The sequence below is a fragment of the Phycodurus eques genome, chromosome 12 (assembly GCF_024500275.1).
Source record: "Phycodurus eques isolate BA_2022a chromosome 12, UOR_Pequ_1.1, whole genome shotgun sequence".
In the NCBI taxonomy this organism is placed as follows: Eukaryota; Metazoa; Chordata; class Actinopteri; order Syngnathiformes; family Syngnathidae; genus Phycodurus; species Phycodurus eques.
This window is the reverse complement of record NC_084536.1, coordinates 13,878,639-13,899,446: the sequence shown is the minus strand read 5'-3', so window position 1 is coordinate 13,899,446 and position 20,808 is coordinate 13,878,639. Positions and strand designations below refer to the sequence as shown.

The following is a 20,808-nucleotide window of genomic DNA, read 5'->3' as shown; positions in this document are numbered from 1 at the left end:
ATAACCCTTTTGTGGTTTAAAGGTTTTTGGAACAAAATCCGAGTTTGGGGACAAGTTTGTCCTCATTGAGTTGGTGTCCAACAGATTAGGTGAGGTATGCGTTTTGGGTAACCACGTTGGCCAAGTTTGTGGCACCTTCTTGGCACTCTTTTACACGCGCATGCGCCGTGTGTGCGTGAGGCGGCAGATGGGCATTTTCTTTTGGTCACGTGACCCCCGGGGCCGTTTGGATAACGGAGGCACCATATGGCGGGAGGGCGTGGTGTGGATATGCTAATTGGCACACACGCGCACACGCACCACTAGCACGAGCACGAGCACGTCGGGTATAAAAGTGTGTCGCGTCCGCGCGCACGCCACAGACTTCCGAGCGGCTGACACGCGCACACACGCACGCACGCACGCACTCGGGATGCGCGACATCTGAAAGGCGGCAAATCAACAACAACAGGTTGGTGTATTTATTATTATGAATCATTAATTAATAGACTCAGTATTATCATAATTACAGGAACAACAATCATTAATTTATCGATGACTCACTGACTCCAATTTCGTGATTTTTAACTTAAATCAACACAACAAAGAACATCATTTGAGCAAAACCTTTATTACTATTTAACATGATATATAATATTTATCTCAAATGAATATATCATTTGGATATTTTCCTTTTAAAGTATATGTTTTCACTTAAATTGGATCTAATAATGAAAATCTAATTGTTTTTGTTCTAATTATACAGAATAACTAATGTTATTATCATTATTATTATTTTGAAGTTTGACTTATTTTGGGGGCCTTTAAAACAATATGAAAACTTTTTGCAGATTTGAAAAGGTTTAAAGTTGACTGATGATGTTGACATGTTTTGCAAATACAATGCAAATATAAATCATGTGATGTGCAGATTTTAGCAGTAGATGTGTGCATTATAAATCTATATTTTGTTTATGAAGATTTCCCCTTGGTGATAAATGGTACTTAATGTTTAAAAAAAAACCTATAGTTTCAGTTTAACAATAAAATACATTCCATACTTTAAAAAAAATGGTTCTCTGTTGAAGGAAATTGATTTCTCAGAATTGAAAGTACATAAAAATGTCATAATGAATTTACAATTGAAATGTTCAAGTTCATTTTTACAAATGTGTAATGATTTTATATTAATATTCGAACGTTGTAGAATTTTCAAACAAATCACTGCAATCTTTGATCAAAATCATGACGCAGAAGGTAATTTGAAATAATCACAATGTCATTCCCCCAATCATAATGATATATCAAATAATAATATATTGTTTGCAGTAATTAAAAAATCTTGTAACTTGTTAAAGTTGGTTTTAACTGTGATGATGTAATGTTTGTTTTCATCCTTTTTTTTGTACTTATTTGCACAATAATAAATATTATCTGGAATGAAGCTTATAACAACTTAATATGAGTACTGATGACTTTGTGTTTAAACTGTGTGGCAAACTTGAATGAAAATGAAAACGGCTCTATTATTTAAGAACGTTTTTTGAGTTTCACATAATAACAATATCATCAAAAAAACGTTCTATTTAAGAAAAATTTAAAACCTCCTGTTATAAAAACGTTTTTGAAAAACAATCTCATTACAAAAACATTTAAATATTCAAGGTTACATTTTGCAGATGCATAATAATTACAATTCACATTTGGGCATGAATAATCTTTCCAATAAATTACTGCAATCTTTGATCAAAAAATCATGATGCAAACTTAATATCAATTAGCCACAAAAGTCACCTTTAAAATGAAAGTTATTTTCTGTATCATATAAAAATGCTTAAAGATGGTTTTGAGACTTTTTTCCATCTTATTTGCATAATAAAATAATTGACTATTGCATGTAAATAAGATCATAAAATGTTAACTTGATGACTTTGTTTTTTATGTTGATATGTTGAATGAAAATCCTATTTTGTATTAATAATGAAAAACAGCAGCGTCATCATCATCATCATCATCATCATCATCATGACGAGATCGGAGCAGAATTTTGGTGAGTCTGAGGTTCAGCAGGAGGAGGCGTGCAGCCCCACAGGAGCAGGAACAGGAACGGGAGGGGAGGAGGAAGAGGAAGATGAGCGCTGCTTGATGGACGAGGACGAAGAAGAGGAAGAAGACCAGGAGGAAGAGCAAGACCAGGATGACGGAGAGAACAAACCCAAAAGACGAGGACCTAAGAAAAAGAAGATGACCAAGGCTCGCATGCAGAGGTGATGCAATTGTCGATCAATAATATAACAAATAGAGAAGTACTTTGTGACTTAACGGTACATAATGAGAACCCGCGCAAGGCGCTGCAGTAAGCCACAACCCACACCCAGATGCTCACACGAAGACTCAACGACTCCAACCCCTGAAATCCCTCACTTGGCCACACCCCTTAAAGGCACACATCCAACACACGGACTTGACGTACAGGAATTACACTTTATAAAACCACTTTATTTCATGACATTCACTTTTATTTTGGGGGGATCAGATCAGATAAATGTCATTTTAATTTATTTTGTCCAGATAAATGTCATTTAAATTTAGTTCAATGGGGAAAAAAATGGATTGATTATATTTTTCTTACATTTTACTTTGCTGATTTTCATTTGTACTCACTCAAGTTTCAATTAAAGTTAAACGAACAGTACTGTACATTGGTGATGCTATGTTAGCATTATGGCTATATCTCTGGCAGCCACAAAGTGGTGTTTTAACGGAAGCACACTATGTGGTGACAAAACTGGATGAAATAGAAGATAAACCAGATTAGAAAATTAGAGACTTGGCTCACGTGGCGATGCTAAATTAGCATGGTGGCTACAGTGTATTGGGAAAGTATTCACAGCGCTTTACTTCTACCACATTTTGGTATGTTACAGTCTTCATCCAAAATGGATACATTATTTCCTCAAAATTTTATAGGTTTCTAAAAGTGAAACATTATGAATTACTTTCCAGATTCACTAAAGTATTCACAACGCTTCACCTTTTCCACATTTTGTTTTTGTAGTAGTCAGTAAGTGCATAAGTAAATTGGCCTAGCAGTGACACTAATATGGATTCAATCCAAAGAGAATATGTAAATTCCAAGCGTTAGCGACGTGGCTAATATGTCTTCGTTTCCCAGGTTCAAAGTTCGGCGTATGAAAGCCAACGCTCGGGAGCGCAACCGCATGCACGGCCTAAACGATGCTCTGGAGAGTCTGCGTAAGGTGGTACCATGCTACTCCAAGACCCAAAAACTGTCCAAGATCGAGACCCTACGCCTGGCCAAGAACTACATCTGGACCCTCAGCGAGATCCTGCGCTCCGGGAAAGCCCCAGACCTCATCACCTTTGTGCAGGCCCTCTGTAAAGGTACAGTACACACTAAACATGTATAATACATACTAAAATTAGTATAGAATATATACTGTACAGTACATGTAGTCAGTATAGATAGAATACAAACTGAAAGGTATGTACCATAATGTCGAGAACAACATAAAATAAGTTTAACATGCAGTAAAATGTGAAGTATTGTAATAAACATGTAACTAATGTGTAATTCAGTTAGTTAACATGAAGTCAATAGGAACTGCAGTAAAATAAATCGATGTAATTTTGGTAAATTTAAATATAGCATAATAGTGACTATTCATCATTTTTTTAGTAATGAACATGTAATCAGTAGTAATTCGTATGCAAGAGACAATAGCGAACATAGCATGTGATGAACAAACTTGAATAAGTATTAATTTACATGCAATGAATGTGTGGCTAACATTAAATAATTAATAAACAGTAATTAACACGTAATAAACACGAGTAAACAAAATTAACCTGTAATGAAGAAGAATCCGCTTTAAGTAAACTATATTGAAGATTAATGAAGATAATTTACATGTAAATAACATAAATGATGAGTAATTAATATGTAACATTAATGAACAAGTAATAAAGCCAAATAAACAGGAAGTAAAATACAATAACACAACAAGAAAATATGTATTAATTGTTGTTCTCGTCTTCAGGTCTCTCCCAGCCAACGACCAACCTCGTGGCAGGCTGCCTCCAGCTGAACCCTCGCACCTTCCTACCCGAGCAGTCACCCGAGCTCCCGGCCCACCTGCCTCCTCCGGGTGGCACTCCCTACGTGGGGCACTTCTCTTACCAGAGCCCGGGCCTGACGCCGGGCCTGCCCAGCCCGCCCTACGGGACCATGGACCCGTCACACATCTTCCACCAGGTGAAGGGTCAGGCATACGGTGCCCCGGAACCATACTTCGACGGCGTCATGGTGACGGAAAGCCCCCCTTTCGACCCGCCCCTCAGCCCGCCCCTCAGCATCAACGGGAACTTCTCGTCCTTCAAACACGAGGCGGCGGCGGACTACGACAAAACCTACTCCTTCAGTGTGCACTACGGAGGTGGGGGAGGCACCCATTGCGGTGGGGGTGGCACACATGGCGGCATATACCCGCAGGTGGACAACCTGATGGGCTTCGACGGACACTCGCATCACGAGCGGCTGATGAATGCCCAGCTCAATGCCATCTTCCACGAGTCCTGAGCAGTGCTCTGGAGCGGCGGCCATCTTGTTTTTCTGTCCGTCCTTTCCACTTCGTGTCCGGGGCAGCAGCCACTCAAGCAGCAATAAGCCAAACTATGCAATTTGATCCCAAACCACCAAAAAAAAAATAATAATAATTATCTATTTTTGAGCATCCTCCTTGTTGCTCTGTTGAACATGTCCTACTAGAGTTTCATGTCCTCACGTTCTATATGTTTGTAAAGACTTTTATTAAAGGGGATATGTTCTGAAAATGTGATTTTAATGTTGTATCCAACTAGCGCCACTCATGCCCACTCATTAAGTGTGAAAACATGTCTGTGAGCGAGCCGTTCTCAATGTTGCCCAATTGTGACATCACAGTGGGGATAATTAAGATAATCTTGCCCACACACCAATTTCTTCCGTCAATGACTTGCTCAGTTAGGCTGGCCAAAGTTCCAGAGCCAAAGAAATGAAAAACGTTCTTTGAATGTACATAATTCGAACATGTGCATCAGTTGTACATGATTGAACTGTGTTAAACTAATACATATAATTTGATTATTTTCAAGGAAAAGGGGAAAATTATGTCAGTTTACCGCATTTTTATCATGTGCAACAGTAAATTAAGTACTTTTTTTCAGAACACTTTGGTCGATCATGTCAAACCCGAAGAAAGGGTAAGCAGAGCTGCAATGTTAGCTGAAATTAGCATTGGCAGCATTAGATTCTGATCGTAAGGTCCTAATAAAGTTGTCTACATGGAAATAAGGAGTGTTTACGTTGTGTGCACACCGTTAAACTAATTGACAAGCATATTTCGGTGACTTGGTGATGAAATGCTGCATGTGATAAAGCAATTAAATCTCTATGGACCCTCGCTTTAAGTGTGAAAAAAAACAGAGGGAGTGTTTCTGTTCAGCGATGTGTCCATGGGCCACAAAAAAACACTGACATTGTCTTGGGCACTCTCTCGTTTTCCACATTCTGGGCTCTGCTTATGTTATAGGAAGTAAGCAGCCAGCTGTTGTCAACAACTCTCAAATTTTCCCTTAAATTGTAAAATAAATGCATACTATGTCCCGTTTAAAACATACACTATTTACTGTGTATTATTATTCTTCAAGAAACAAAAAGACAAAGTTTGTACATATTTTCCCACAAAAAAACTGTTTGATTCAAGCATTTAAAAAAGAAAAGAAAAGTTTTACATGATACATCACATGTGCAGGTTTGCACATAGTGTGTGTGAAAACAAGATTATTTTCATAAATTAAAATATTGCCTGCAGAATGAACTTCTGTGCCCATCTATCTCATACACACACACACACACACACACACACACACACACACACACACACACACCCACAGACGCATGCACCACAAACAGTATGTTATCCATATCTTTGCATTTAGAGTCTATCATGTTAACAGTTAGCTTATAACTGAGCCTGAGCTCATTTTCATTGAGCAGCGTGACTATGTGTGTATTTAAGTTTTAGCTCAGCCAGTGACTAGATAGCATTTAGCAAAGTTAGCTTAGTGATTGATGTGTGTAGTTAGCGTTTGTAATAGTTAGTGGGAGTAATGCATGTAGTTAATTTTTAACAAGTGCAGCGGTGGGGCTCATAAGTGTCGTTAGCATTTAGCAAAGTTAGCAGAAGGGGGACAATGAGTATATTTAGCTTTTAGCAAAGTTAACAATATGGTGGATGCGTGTAGTTAGCTTTTAGCATAGTTAACAGTGGGTCTGATGACAGTAGATGTAATTTAGCAAGGTTAGTGGTGGGGACTCTAGTGTGGTGTGTTCTGCCTGGAAACTACGTGGGAATTTCTAATTATGCGAATGAGTGTGGGTAGCATTTAGCTAAATTAGCAGTGGGGGAGGTATGAGTTTTTGAAAATCTTTCATAAAGTCAGCAACAGCGTTTGTTTCTGCTGATTGTCACAACAACGCAGGCTTAGTTTAGCTTAGCTGAGACCGCCATCTGGCACACAAACACGTTCACAAGTTTGTTACCCAAATAACAGCACGATTACTTGGTCATGTGATCTTGAGACAAAATGGCCTCCAAAGTATACAAAACTATACAATACCAACACAACGCGAAAAGTTTGTAGTACTACTTTATAGTTGTGCGGACATTTCATTAAAAGTTCACTGAAAGCTAATTAGAAGTGAACAGAGTCGAGCGTGTCTGCCGTGCCCGCTCCCGCGACCAGCAGCATGCTCGTCCCTTTCTCTGCCATGTGCACTACAGCCGCGTCGTCTCCATGACGACCAGATCCCGGAAGTGCCTGGATCAGCTTAGACTGTGTGTGCAGCGGGACACGAGCACACGTCGAGTTATTTTTTTGTTCGGCTCTTTTGTTTGTGTGTTAAATTGTGAACATGTCAACCAGGAAGGAGGAGAAAGACAATAAAGGACGGAGGAAGAGGACGGAGGAGAAGCTCAGTGGGAGGAAGAAGAAGAAGGAGAAACCTGAGGAGGAGCACAAGCCGGAAGTGGATCGCAGGTGAGTGAGGGACACGGACGAAGGGTGGTGACGTCGTAGTCCGCCAAATTCACCTCTCTAAACTAAATTTTAGTACACAAGCTAGTAGTTCTGCACTATATTGGAAAAAATGCGATATTTATTGTGATGTTAAAGAATACATGATAACAAATACATAATGTGAAAGCCAGCACACATTTATCTTTTTTCCTCTCGAGAAAGACTATGCTCAGTAAAGCACAGATACGTATACGGAGTCTTTTGTAAGCATTGTACCTATATTTAAATACATTGTAGTATTGAGCAATAGTTCAGACAGACATGAAGCTAAAACGTCAAGTTTATTTGTATAGTATTGTATTAATCACAAAATTTATCACAAAATAGTCTCGAAGGGCTTCACAGGTCCACAGTTGGGAATGATTGATGGCATCCCGAAATCTAAACCCCCCAAACGGTCAAAGAAAAACTCAAAACCCCATTTGGGTAAAAAAGAAACCGTGAGAAGGTACCGCAGATGGGGGGGTTCCCCCTTCCAAGATGACCAGGCTACAATTGATGTTGAATGGACAACATTTATTCATGTTCATTACGATGGCAAGGTGGTGCACAATGTTCATTAAGAGGGCATAAGAGTCAATTTAAAGAGAAAAAGGCACCACACGGTAGATGCCTTCGGTGGTTCTGCCTCAGGACCTGGCCTGGTTGTTCAGAGCAGAATCCTCCATGGCAATGACTCCAACGGAAGTGTTCCACCTCAGGTCTTGTCCCAGTTGGTCGGTGCAGAACCCAAACAGCAACTGCCTCAGATTCGGTCATCGTCACCTAGCCCTCTCTCTGAGCAGGAGGCAAGGGGGGTAGAGATAGGACAAGCAGCAGTAAAACAGGCATATATATATATATATGTAGTTTAAAGGGGAGAAGAGAAGGATCGGCTGAAATATACGTCTATCATTAACCAAAAATATGCTTTATTTTGATATATAAATTACCATTGTCATCAAATAGAATTACATTGAATTAGTCAAATGTTTGTCACCTTTTCGCTTTCAAATCTGCCGCTCTGAACGACGACGTTGCCCCTTCTGGTTTTACGTGTGACATCAGCAGATGACAGGAAGTTGCTTTTTTTACTCGCTCATGCAGTAGTATTTCAGCAAAGTGAGTGGTTGTTGTCCAGGCAAGTTAAAGGTCCTGTATTTTGGCCATTTAGACATCAATAGGTGTCAATTTCATTTAAACAAACACCTTTGTTTTGTCATACCAGTGTCCAGAAAAGGCCCCTCTGACAGCTACTTCTGTTTGACCCAGTTTTGTAGCCGCTTTGTCCATTTTTGGCTAAGACCACCCCCTTTCCTCTGATTGCTCACCCCCGAAGAAGACTCGCTTGTGAAAGCACGTGTTTGTTTTGTTGACAGCGCTGGCTCGGAAGCGGAGAAGTAGGCGGAGATCTTCGCTAATGACGTAGCTCAGCTCGAGAAGTTTGAATAAAGTTGGTTTGGCAAAATGTGTACCCTGATGCCGAAACGGTGTGTGGCTGCAGGATGTTCCAATGTGACTGGAAAGAGCATTAACCTGTTTACATTCCTAAAGGACCCACAACTTAAGCGGGAATGGACAAGAGAAGTCCAGAGAATGAGGGACAAGTGGGAGCCTACAGCCTACTAGGTGCTGTGCAGTGCACATTTTACTCAGGACTGCTTCGAAACGGTGCCTGCACTCCAAGAATCCCTTGGATTTAGCGTACAGCACAAGAGGAAGCTAAAAAAAGATGCAGTACCAAGAGTTTTCAAGTGACAGCGGGAATGTGAAGCTAGTAGCAGCGCAGATACGGGCGCTTCAAAGCGTAGCAGAATGGCTGGGGTCAAACCCGAAAGGCACAGGGTGAGTCAAATTTGAAACCTGGTCATATGGAGTCTCACTAAATATATAACAAGAATATGAAGCATTGAATTGACAGAGTGGACCCACGTTTAACTATTTACCTGGAACTTTGATTAAATTATGTATTGATATTATAGGGTACATTCTAATATTAATATTATCAAACTTTCTCGTCCTTGTCAAAGGTCCTGCTGCAGAATTTTGTAATAACTGCAGGCTTTTAATACTAGACGTGGGAAGACCAGAAAGTAGCACGGTGCAATCGTCGAGGCAAGACGTTACAAATTCGTGGACTATGATCTCTGCGTCACCAGCAGATAGGATGGGCTGTATCTCAGTGTTATTGTGAAAATGAAAAAGAACACAGTTTTGGTAATATTCTTATGTGCTTTTGAAAGGAGAGATTTGAGTCAAATATAACGCAGAGATAGTTTGCTGACTCACTTTGGGTAACGGTGCTTTTGTCAAAACTCAGAGTGGTGTCCGTAAACAAGTGGCTATGTTTAACAGGGCCAATTATCAACAGCTCAGTGTTTTCAGGGTTAAGGAGCAAAAAGTTACAGGACATCCACTGTTTAATCTCAGCGAGACACAACTCCAGATTAGACAATTGCGTGGGCTAGTTAGATTTAATGGCATGTATAGCTGAGTATCGTCGACATAACAGTGAAAGCTAATCTTATATTTGCGTATGATATCACCAAGCGGCAGCATATGAATACTGAACAAAAGAGGACCGAGAAGCGATCCCTGTGGAACTCCGCAAGTAACATTATAATACACAGGGGTCACATTACTGTAAATTACCCGGTGCGTCCTATCCGACAGATAAGATCTAAACCAAGTAAGTGCTGGGCCTGTAATAAAAATACGTGTTTCAAGGCGATCTAGTAGTATATTGTGACCAATGGTATCAAAGGTAGCGCTGAGGTCGAGTAATAATAGTATTGATGAGGTGTCGCAAGCCATAGCTAGTAAAAGATCATTCGTCACTTTTGCAAAGGGCTGTTTCAGTATAGTGGTCTGCCCTGAATCTGAACTGAAGAAGTTCAAATAGATTGCAGGAGGCCATGTGATCATTAAGATGGTGTATTACAAATTTCTCAAGAATTTTTGGAATAAATGGGAGACTTGACACCGGCCTATAGTTGCAAAGACTCTCAGGGTCGAGGTTGAGTCTTTTGAGTAAGTGTCAAATAATAGCTGTCTTGCAAGCTGCAAGTATAGCACTGGAGGAGAGTGACGAATTTATAATATTTGAGATCCTAAGGTCCTAAGATAAAAAACAACTCTTTAACAAGTTTCTCAGGAAGCGGGTCTAGCAAGCATGTTGTCTGTTTTGCCACGCTAACGCGTTTTGTGAGACTATCAAGGGCTACTTCCTCAAAATGAGAAAGGATCGCCGGATGAGTATCTGCAATGGTGCTGATATTAGGCTCAGTGATTGAAGAATTCAACCGGGCTTGAGTCACCGTGTCCTGAATGTCATTCCTAATGAGGTGATTTTCTTTAGTAGAAGCTTACGTGAAATTATCAGCTGAAAAGGAGGAGCTGTAAGAAGTGGGATGCTTTTGGGTTAGCATTAAATAAGTATTTCGGATTATTTTTATTAAGACAAGTTATTTTGGAAAAATAATTAGTTTTCACCTGAAACAAGAGCTTGTTTGTATTTCAATAAACTGTCCACCCATGCCTGACGGAAGACCTCAAGTTTAGTCGCATGCCATTTGCACCCAAGCAAAAGTATCGGTTATTGTCTGAAATGCTGCACTAAGAGGTTCCGACAGGGAATTCATATGAATGTTAAAGAGACCCATGATTAATATACTGTCTGTGTGGGTCACCTTGTTAGAAATAAATTCTGATAATTCATAAAAAAGCCAGAGTAAGGGCCTTGGGGGGGCAATAAATAACTGCAAGATAGAACGGCAATGGTGTTGTTGATCGCATAACGAGAGCCTTGAATGTTTTAAAGTCGATGTCTGGGCTCGTGCTAAGGTTGAAAACGGATCCTCCCTTCTTAATAGGACGCGCAATATGAACTCACAAAGTTTGTGGAGAGATGCCTCATTAAAGCGGTAAGAACACATTTGGTTTAAACCAAGTCTCACAAAGACCAATCATATTAAGATTATGGTCTCTGATAAGATCATTGACAAGCAAAGCTTTTGAGGAAAGTGATCTAATATTAATAAGACCAATTTTCATTAAAGTGATCTTATCGGTGCTATTTTCCCCCAGAGTATTCATAGTAGTAATAAGGGGCTAGGGGCCAGAGACAATTACTCGATGCCGACACATCTTTCTTACAAATCCTGGCTATGTTCCTGTTAGTAACTGATTGCCTCATCCTTGTATCACTGGAGTGAGTTTTGTTTGCCCCACGCTGGTGTCTAGGCCTAACACAGGTCAGCTCTCTAAGGCTAGCTTCGATGTTGGGTGCTCTGGCCCCAGCAATACACATTACAGTGACTGGGCTTTATATTACAAGTGAGCGGGACGGCGGACGACTGGTTAGAGCGTCTGCCTCAGAGTTCTGAGATCCGGGGTTCCCGCCTGTGTGGAGTTTGCATGTTCTCCCCGTCCCTGTGTGGGTTTTCTCCGGGAACTCCGGTTTCCTCCCACATCCCAAAGACATGCGTGGTAGGTTGATTGCTGACTCCAAATTGCCCGTAGGTGTGAATGTGAGTGCGAATGCTTGTTTGTTTATATCTGCCCTGCGATTGGCTGGCAACCAGTTCAGGGTGCACCCCGCCTCCTGCCCGATGATAGCTGGGATAGGCTCCAGCGCTCCTGCGACCCTTGTGAGGGTAAGCGGCTCAGGAAATGGATGGATGGATGGAGTGCATTAGTTCAAGCAAAACACGTTTTTGTGTATACGTGAAGTTTGTCCTTTCGATAATGCCCCGGCTCTCTCCCCTCCTCCCAAATGTAATCTGTTGCGACGTCATCGACATGCATTCGTTCCTATCTCCCGCTCCCTCCCCGCTCGGCGCTGCTTGGGTCTGGCCGGCCGAGCCAGCCGCTCCCGTCACAATGGTCTGATCACTGGAATCGTGAAACGCTTGAGCCGTGAGAACATTGATCCTGCTAGTAGTATATGGTTGTCATTAATATTATATAACCCCAATTTCATTGTATCTGCACCATACTGTATAATGACAATTAAAGGCTTTCTTTTCTATTTGTGTTCAATCTTTATGTACAGTACTTTTTTTTTTTTACAGCTGTGGTGGTTTTTCAAAGTGTTCAGTTCACACACACCGTTTTAAGTGAATGGAAACGATAATTTAAAAAAATATATATTTATTTTTTTTATATTGCCAGCCAATAACATACACACACATTCAGTGAGATCACCACAGGTCAGTGGTGCTGCTATAATGATTGATGTCAATTTGATCCAATAACTATAATCATACAAGAATGAAATCAGATTTTTTTTTTTTTGTGAAAAATGTTTTTTTGCCCCAAATATAAAATCGTTTTTTTTTCTAGAATTGTCATATTTTTTTCAAGAATTAAATATTATTTTATAAAAGTAAAGGTGTGTTTTTTTCCATGAATAAAATCTTACGAGACTAAAGTCATATTTTTTTGTCAAAAAGAATAATGCCATACTTTGCTAGATGCAAAGTCTTAATTTTATGAGAAAAAGTTGCAATATGTGAATTAAGTTTTTTCCCCCTTTTTTTACGTTTGTGTCAGTGAGTGTGTGTTGCTGTGCGGGATCTTCAAAGTGGGCAAGAAGAGCCACGACGTCCTCCTGACCAGCACCCGACTAACCTGGGTCCCCATCCTGCCTGAGAGCCCCACAGGTCACCATTGCACCACACCGACATCTGTGTGGAATGTGACGGCAGATGCTGCTGTAACCGAGACCATCACACACTCTGAACATATCTGTCAAAATGAGACAACGCCAGCGCCTCTCCCCCCGACCTCCCTTGAAAAGTTTGTTTACATTTTTGCACATTTATTAAAAAAGAAAAACTGAAATGTCACACAGCCATAAGTATTCAGACCCTTTGCTGTGACACTCATATATTTAACTCGGGTGCTGTCCATTTCTTCTGATCATCCTTGAGATGGTTCTACACCGTCATTGGAGTCCAGCTATTTTTGATTATACTGATTGAACTTGATTAGGAAAGCCACACCCCTGTCTATATAAGACCTTACAACTCACGACGCATGTCAGAGCAAATGAGAATCATGAGATCAAAGGAACTGCCTGAAGAGCTCAGAGACAGAATTGTGGCAAGGCACAGATCCGGCCAAGGTTACAAAAACAAATTGTGCTGCACTTAAGGTTCCTAAGAGCACAGTGGACTCCATAATCCGTAAATGGAAGATGTTTGGGATGACCAGAACCCTTCCTAGAGCTGGCTGTCCGGACAAACTGAACAATCGGGGGAGAAGAGTCTTGGTAAGAGAGGTAAAGAAGAACCCAAAGATCACTGTGACTGAGCTGCAGAGATGCAGTTAGGAGATGGGAGAAAGTTCTAGAAAGTCAACCATCACTGCAGCCCTCCATCAGTCGGGGGTTGATGGCAGAGTGGGCCGACGGAAACCTCTCCTCAGTGCAAGACACATGAAAGCCCGTGTGGATTTTGCTAAAAAACACCTGAAGGACTCCAAGATGGCGAGAAATAAGATTCTCTGGTCTGATGAGACCAAGATGGAACTTTTTGGCCTTAATTCTAAGCGGTATGTGTGGAGAAAATCAGGCACTGCTCATCACCTGTCCAATAGAGTCACAACAGTGAAACATGGTGATGGCAGCATCATGCTGTGGGTGTGTTTTTCAGCTGCAGGGACAGGACGACTGGTTGCAATCGAAGGAAGGATGAATGCGGCCAAGTACAGGGATTTCCTGGACGAAAACCTTCTCCAGAGTGCTCAGGACCTCAGACTGACTCTAATCACACAGCTAAAATAACGGAGTGCCTTCAGAACAACTCCGTGACTGTTCTTCAATGGCCCAGCCAGAGCCCTGACTTAAACCCAATTGAGTATCTCTGGAGAGACCTGAAAATGGCTGTCCACCAACATTCACCATCCAACCTGACAGAACTGGAGAGAATCTGCAAGGAATGGCAGAGGATCCCCAAATCCAGGTGGGAAAAACTGCATCATTCCCCAAAAGACTCATGGCTGTATTAGCTCAAAAGGGTGCTTCTACTAAATACTGAGCAAAGGGTCTGAATACTTATGGCTGTGTGATATTTCAGTTGTTCTTTTTTAATAAATCTGCAAAAATGTAAAAAAAAATTCTTTCTGTCAATATGGGGTGCTGTGTGTACATTAATGACGGAAAAAAATACTTCAATGATTTTAGCAAATGGCTGCAATATAACAGTTTAATTTAAGGGGGTCTGAATGCCTTCCGTACCCACTGTATGTTTCAGGGCAGCACATTAGATGACTGGGTAGCACATCTGCCTCACAGTTCTAAGGACCTGGGTTCAAATCTGGCCTCACCAGTGAGGAGTTTGCATTTTCTCCCCATCTTTTTGCCCCTTCAAAATTGATCAATAGTACTTTTTCAGTTACTCTATGAAAATGCTATGCTATGACTTAATTTTTCTCATGTTATTTCTGAAGTTACATTAAACAGACCTGCCACAAATTAGAATTTGCATCCAGCAGTGCTATAAGTACCGTACTCGAGTACCGTACTGACAATTCCATTGAATAATCAAGTATAAGGATAAAATATATTTTTGGTTGGTTAAAGACCAGTTATGAATATACAAGAGAAAATGAGACCTCTCACTTAATAATGAAAGACCAATTGGTTTCCTATTTTAGATAATCAAAAGTATTTTTCTTAAATTCACATTGTGCATTTAGCAGGGAAGTGCATTTTGTTGTCAACAAATATTTATGGTTAATAAAACACAAATATAAATAGATTTCAGTTTAAACTTGGCATCTCTTGCGAACGTCAAAAACATAAGGCATTAATTAAAAAAAGAGGAACACAAGTTGGTCACGTTCTTGTAAAGGCACAACTTTATACAACTGTGGCATCTCAGTCAGAACACTAGGGGGTCAGAACCCCCTAGTGTTCTGACTGAGATGACTGCGTTAAAATATTACAACAAAGAGAGATGAAAAAGAAGAAAAGGACAGAAGACAGAATAATGTAGCGTCATGTCGAATAGATGCTGGCAATGTGCTAATCGTTAAATAAAGTGAATAAAAAAAGAAATGCAAGGCTGATTCTTAAGAACACTACTCTGACTAAACCAGATTTTAAGGAACAGGAAGCCCAAATAGTGCATGATTGGCCTACTGTGTAACTATGTGCGTGATCACTCACAAAGCTAGATGCTAATGCTAACGAAAATGAGCATACATGACATCAAGCCTTGCGATTCCCAAAATGCAATGTGGATTTATTTTTTGTTGTAATAATTAACGTCCTTATTGTCACATTAATTGTCGTTTATGTGTATGTTACCATTACTTTGTTGAATGTGTAGTTTATTTATTGTTGATTTGTGTTGCACTGTGGTTTATTTTTTAAATAAAACCATTAGTTTAGGTAGTGTCTGAAAGAGTGATCTCCTGGTCAATTCCTCTACTTGAACGTGCCCAACATCTTTATGGTTATGTTATTCTCAAATTCCTATAATAAAATAAACTTTGGCATGTTGACCTATAGAAAGAGAGCTGTAGAGTGTTTGTTTCTCAATACTTTGGTAAAAGTGGCAAGTCCTTTCAAATCAATGGATTTGAATCCGACTGAAGTCACGAGTCATTGCTGTTCAAGTCGAGTCTAGAGTAATCAAATCCATGACTCGATTTTGACTCGAGTCCAAATTACGTGACTCGAGTCCACAACTCTGCTTGGTACTAACTGGTAGGAAAGGCGAGTAGGTACAATGCAGTGGAAAAGGTTAACAAACTGGTGTTTTTGTTTTGACACAACTAAATGAGTAAATATACAAATGTGCGTGTGTGTGTGACAATCTGTTTTACTGTATTCCATCCAAGGCTAATGTCATTAAGTGTGTGTGTGTGTGCAAGTGTGTGTGTGTGTGTGTGTGTGTGTGCGTGTGTTGGCAGTATTGGCAGTAGTCGTGAGCAGTTGGTTAGGCCCGTGGGGGGTTATTAGATTCTCTCAGTGTGAGGAGATTAACACAGACACACACACGCACACACACGCACACACAGCCAGCATGCGTATAGAAATGGATCAGCTGTTGTTTATGAGAAGTTCTTCCTGTCAGTCTGCTCAAGGATGCGCGACATGTTGTTTACCTGGAGGGAGCTCGTAAAGTTAAAAAAATTTTTTTTTTTAGTGGTTAACGTTTATAAAAGTTAGCAGGGTGATTGATGAGTGTAGTTAATGTGTAACATGGCTCGCACGGTACCCAATTTTTTTTCCTTAGCTTTTTATCTGAGCTAGTGGTGCCGGAGTTAGCATTTACTAAATTTGTTGGTTTGATTGAAGAATATAGTTAGCATTTATAAAAGTTACCACCAGGGTAATTGAGAAGTATAGTTTGCTTTTAGGTAAACAAGCAGCGCCATGATTAGCATTTAACGTGAGTAGTGTGATTAATGAGTGTATTTAGCTTTTAGCTTGGCTAGCGCAGTGTCGAATGGGTGTAGTTCGCTTGTACCTAACCTAGTGGTGTCATAGTTAGCATTTAGCTAAGTTATTGATGTGATAAATGAGAGTAGTTAGCATTTAGCTAAGGTAGCACTGTACTCAATGAGTATAGTTAGCTCAGGCATAGTTGCCAATTGCATTTCAACATAAGTTATGAACTCATCATTGTTGAGGTGGTGACAACATATTTACACACATGCTCATTAACAATTGCATTTGGTACACCATCCAATACAAAAAAAAACAGCCTTAACAAAAATAATAAGGCTATCAATTTAACATTGTTCATTATTATATACTGCGTCATACCCACAATTGCTCCCATTTTCCGTGTGTGTGTGTGTGTGTGTGTGTGTGTATGTGTGTTGGCACAGTGTGTCAGTGAGGACATGATGGGAGATTCACGTCCATCTGGACGCAGCGTCATGCTACAGGCGTGTGAGTGATTGTGTGTGTGTGTGCGCGTGTGCGTGCTGTCACTTCAGATCTCATTCATGTTGTTGTACAATCTGCGTCTCAGTGTGATCGTTTTTATTTCACTTCACTGGACACTAGATGACATATATGTACATATTATGGTAATATGTATTCGTATACATGAATTACATAATAATACTATATAATACATACTGCACAAGTATTTTTATGGAATGGGAAAGGAGAATTGTAGTTTTAGTATGGGGGATATACTTCATATGAAATACCTCTTATCTATAATCAATACAAAGACAAATAACGCAATGTTACGTAAGTTTGCTGACAATAAACTCATTAATTTGATTGACAGGTGTCTGTAATCTTTTGTAATTAGCGTTTAAAGCAGCTCATCATGTGTTACATAATATGAGCATATACAGTTGCAAGGAAATGTATGTGAACCATTTGGAATGACCTGGATTTCTGCAGAAATATTTCGGGTGCATTCAGAAATTAAATCTGACGCCCTAACTCTACTCTGAGACTGCGAGTGTTCAGAGAGGCAGAGCGGTCCCCATTTCTTTGCATTTATGAATAAGGTCGTTTAAATCCACCGTCAGCCAACAACCGTCGCATCTTGCTTAAACAGCTTCCATGCTCATCCTGTCTGCCGCTTTGTCTTCCCAGTCAAATTGGCCAGAGTATGCTCCGCCACTCCCACAGTGTGGCACTCTCAATAACTGAACAGCACATTCCAACAAGGCTCTGAGTTTCCAAACAGTCCGGAGTGTAGCAAAGCGCGCTACAAGTGCATTTCCAATCCTACCCAATATATGAGTCACAATATTAAACAAATGATGTTTTCTTAAGCTAATACCACTCAAACTGTTTCCATGTTTTTACTGAACACAACGTAAACGTCACAAAACCGGGTGAAAAAAAGCAGACAAATGGTCTTAAGTTCTCTTGCAAAATGTCTTCATCAACTTGAGAATTAATTTCTTCCATGAAAAATAGCAATGCGTCCAGGCCCTATGGTAACAAGGCAGTCCCAAACCATGATGCCCCTTCCACCATACTCACAAGTTGGGAGGAGGTTTTGATGGTGGTGTGCTGTGCCTTTCGTTCTCCACACATAGCGTTGTGTGTTTCCTCCAAACAACTCAACATTAGTTTCATCTGTCCAGTGCAGTTAGCATTTATCCAAGTTAGTAGTGTGATTGATGTTTGTGCTTAGCATTTAACCACTTTTGACGATAATGTTGCGTGTGCAGGTGAAGTGTGCACGCCGCTGCCCGGTGTCCTGATGGTACGTGACATCCTGTCAGTGAAAGTTAAGCGGCGTCGGGCGGCGGGACAGCGCTCCGGTGGTGCCGTGCTGGGTGTCGCTTTGTTCTACTGCAAGCGAAGGGGCCGCAGACTGGAGGAGGACACGCTGCACCTCCACAATGCATCCTCTGAACATACGCATGCCTGGTACAACACCCTGAGGGAGGTCCTTACAGGTAACACAGCTTTGTGTTTTTATATACAGTATATATAGTAAATTGGTGCCTTGAGATACGAGTGACCCGACTTTCAAGTTTTTCGAGATACAAGCCATCGACTTGCCATTTCTTTTTAAATATTCTTCCAAAAAAGGTTCCAATCTGTTTATTGCCACCCTCAGCTGAAGGTTATTGTCAAACGAAACATAAAGCAAAGAAAATTACATATTGTGTATTTGAAACAACCATATAGCTTTTGCTATCATACAATGGGAAACGCTATTGGCACACTGGCTAACATTTGGCATCTACAGTATGTAGCAGTATTGTTTAAGCAACAGATATTTGCCGACAAACTTTTCAGGAACACAGATAATATAACAATACTCACAGGCATAGTGAGGCATATAGTCTTTACCTCTGCGAAGAACGACTAATAACCCTGTTGTACTGAGAAGCCGAGAGGATCTGAGCCTCCAGTACAGTACAGTAGTGCTGTGAAAAAGTATTTGCCCTCTTCTCAAACTCTTATTTCTTTGCATAGTTTCCCCACTTTAATGTATAAGATCATCAAACAAATGTAAATATAAGGCAAAGATAACCAAAGTAAACATAAAATGCTAATTTTAATCGTCATCGTTAGCCTTAATCTAATGTTAACATTTATAGCTCTAAGCAAGTAGCTTTTCTGTTTACATCAAGGCTGACAAAGATTACCACCATCGGCTGATACTGATCAAACCGATCAGATCGGTGTAAAGTCTAGTAGTTTCCATTTAGCTAAACTAGTGGTGCCGCAGTTAGCATTTATTGATGTTTGTAGTGCTATTGATGGGTGTAGTTACTACAATTTACACCTATCTGATTCTGATCGTCTTGATTGCATCGGCCGATAATTAGCATTTTATGCTGATCGGCTTTAATGTCATAATTCGCCGATCCGATCAATGACGTCATTTATTGACTCCGCAAAAGACATTTACTCCGCTTCGTCATCATGTTCAGTATATTTGAATCAAAAAGCTGGTTTATTTTTAGCGTTGTCCCGTGTCTTTTGATGTAGTACTGTAAATAACTGACCACCAATTGGACTCTGTCCAATTGGACTGCTCACAAATACTCACTTCTATACTAATGCTTAGATCAGACTACAGGATTTTATCCCTAATATTGTCGGGCGATTTCCCAGATCAGGCCCAACATATTTTGTCGGGAACGACAAAACTTCTTGTAGTGTGACATAATCCACGACCAACGATTTGGCCCTATGACGTTGAAATAAAAAGACTAGCCTGTTTGATTTTTTTAGGATATCTGCCGTGTAGTGTGACATATCAACGACAGCTCTCTGACAGTGCACCTTCATGTAGACCAACAGGATTGTGTATTGTGACTGGCACATTGCCTCCCATGCTTGTCGTTGTCAACATTTATTCACGCGCACAAACCAATTTTTACAAAAGCTTTAGAGCATGATTTAACACAACGCCGGCATGTTTACGTACAACCGGGTGTATCTGGTCTCATTGCCAAGATACGGCAAGATTTTATGGCAGTGGTCTGACATAGTGCAATGGTGAAAGACCAAATTTATCTTGTAGTCTGATCCATTCATAAATCTAGCCTTCATAACTTTATCCCAGAATTTGCAGTGCAGTTGATAAGGGTAGTTAACTATTAGCAAGACTTCTGTATGTTAGAGGGTAGTGCATGTAATTAACATGCTACCAGTTCCAGTCGTAGTTAGCTGAGATGCACAATGTAATATCATTTCAGAAGTCCAATGAGTCACAAAGCCGTCATCACACAGACTAGCTAATCTGCTAATCCTACTCAACGCATGTACAATTTACGCACACCCACACACACACACCGTCACCATGTCGAATCATGTCTGAGAGTGAGATTATCTGAAATGCCCTCTACAGCCGCACGTGTGTGTAAATGTGTCTCAGAAGTCCATTTTACGCCACCTTTCCGAGGCGGGAAATGTCCACCTTTTTTCCGGGATGGTGTTCTGTATCAAAGTTACTGACATGGAAAGGTGAATTTAAATTGATGGGGGGGGGGTGGCAACGTGACCTGGGATATTTTCCATTTTAGGAGTTAGTATGTGAGCGGTAACAGAAGTAGGCCTGTGTAAAAGGGAATTCTGCAATGCAGAAAATGCCCAACTAAAAATAGTCCTTTGCGAAACATGAATTACAAAAAAACTTCAACAATTCTATTTTTGTTTGGACAAAATTAATATGTTCGGCCAAAGAAATGCATATTCGGGCAGTGAAACGTTGGTTAAAGATGCTTATTTCCCACGTTTTATTTTGACAGTAAAAC

General features: G+C 40.4%; 2 protein-coding genes across 2 annotated transcripts in view; both read left to right on the top strand.

Annotated features, from left to right (window-relative positions):
• Positions 1 to 361: 361 nt before the first annotated feature.
• neurod1 (neuronal differentiation 1) lies at positions 362 to 5,858 on the top strand. Its single transcript, XM_061692721.1, has 4 exons — positions 362 to 451; positions 1,971 to 2,246; positions 3,155 to 3,384; positions 4,041 to 5,858. Exons 2-4 carry the CDS (start codon positions 2,005 to 2,007, stop codon positions 4,577 to 4,579), a joined length of 1,011 nt encoding a protein of 336 aa, XP_061548705.1. The 5' UTR covers positions 362 to 451; positions 1,971 to 2,004; the 3' UTR covers positions 4,580 to 5,858.
• Positions 5,859 to 6,864: 1,006 nt separating this feature from the next.
• Positions 6,865 to 20,808, top strand: part of cerkl (ceramide kinase-like) — a 31,607-nt gene continuing 17,663 nt past the window's right edge. Inside the window, exons 1-3 of the mRNA XM_061692546.1 lie at positions 6,865 to 7,080; positions 12,652 to 12,761; positions 18,262 to 18,492. Coding sequence (XP_061548530.1) covers positions 6,956 to 7,080; positions 12,652 to 12,761; positions 18,262 to 18,492 — 466 coding nt within the window. The 5' untranslated portion in view covers positions 6,865 to 6,955. The remainder of the gene's footprint in view (positions 7,081 to 12,651; positions 12,762 to 18,261; positions 18,493 to 20,808) is intronic.

Coding starts and splice junctions, on each gene's coding strand:
- neurod1 (XM_061692721.1), top strand. CDS start 2,005: ATGACGAGATCGGAGCAGAATTTTGGTGAGTCTGAGGTTCAGCAGGAG. Junction 2,247..3,154: donor ACCAAGGCTCGCATGCAGAG/GTGATGCAATTG, acceptor TTCGTTTCCCAG/GTTCAAAGTTCGGCGTATGA. Junction 3,385..4,040: donor TGTGCAGGCCCTCTGTAAAG/GTACAGTACACA, acceptor TCTCGTCTTCAG/GTCTCTCCCAGCCAACGACC.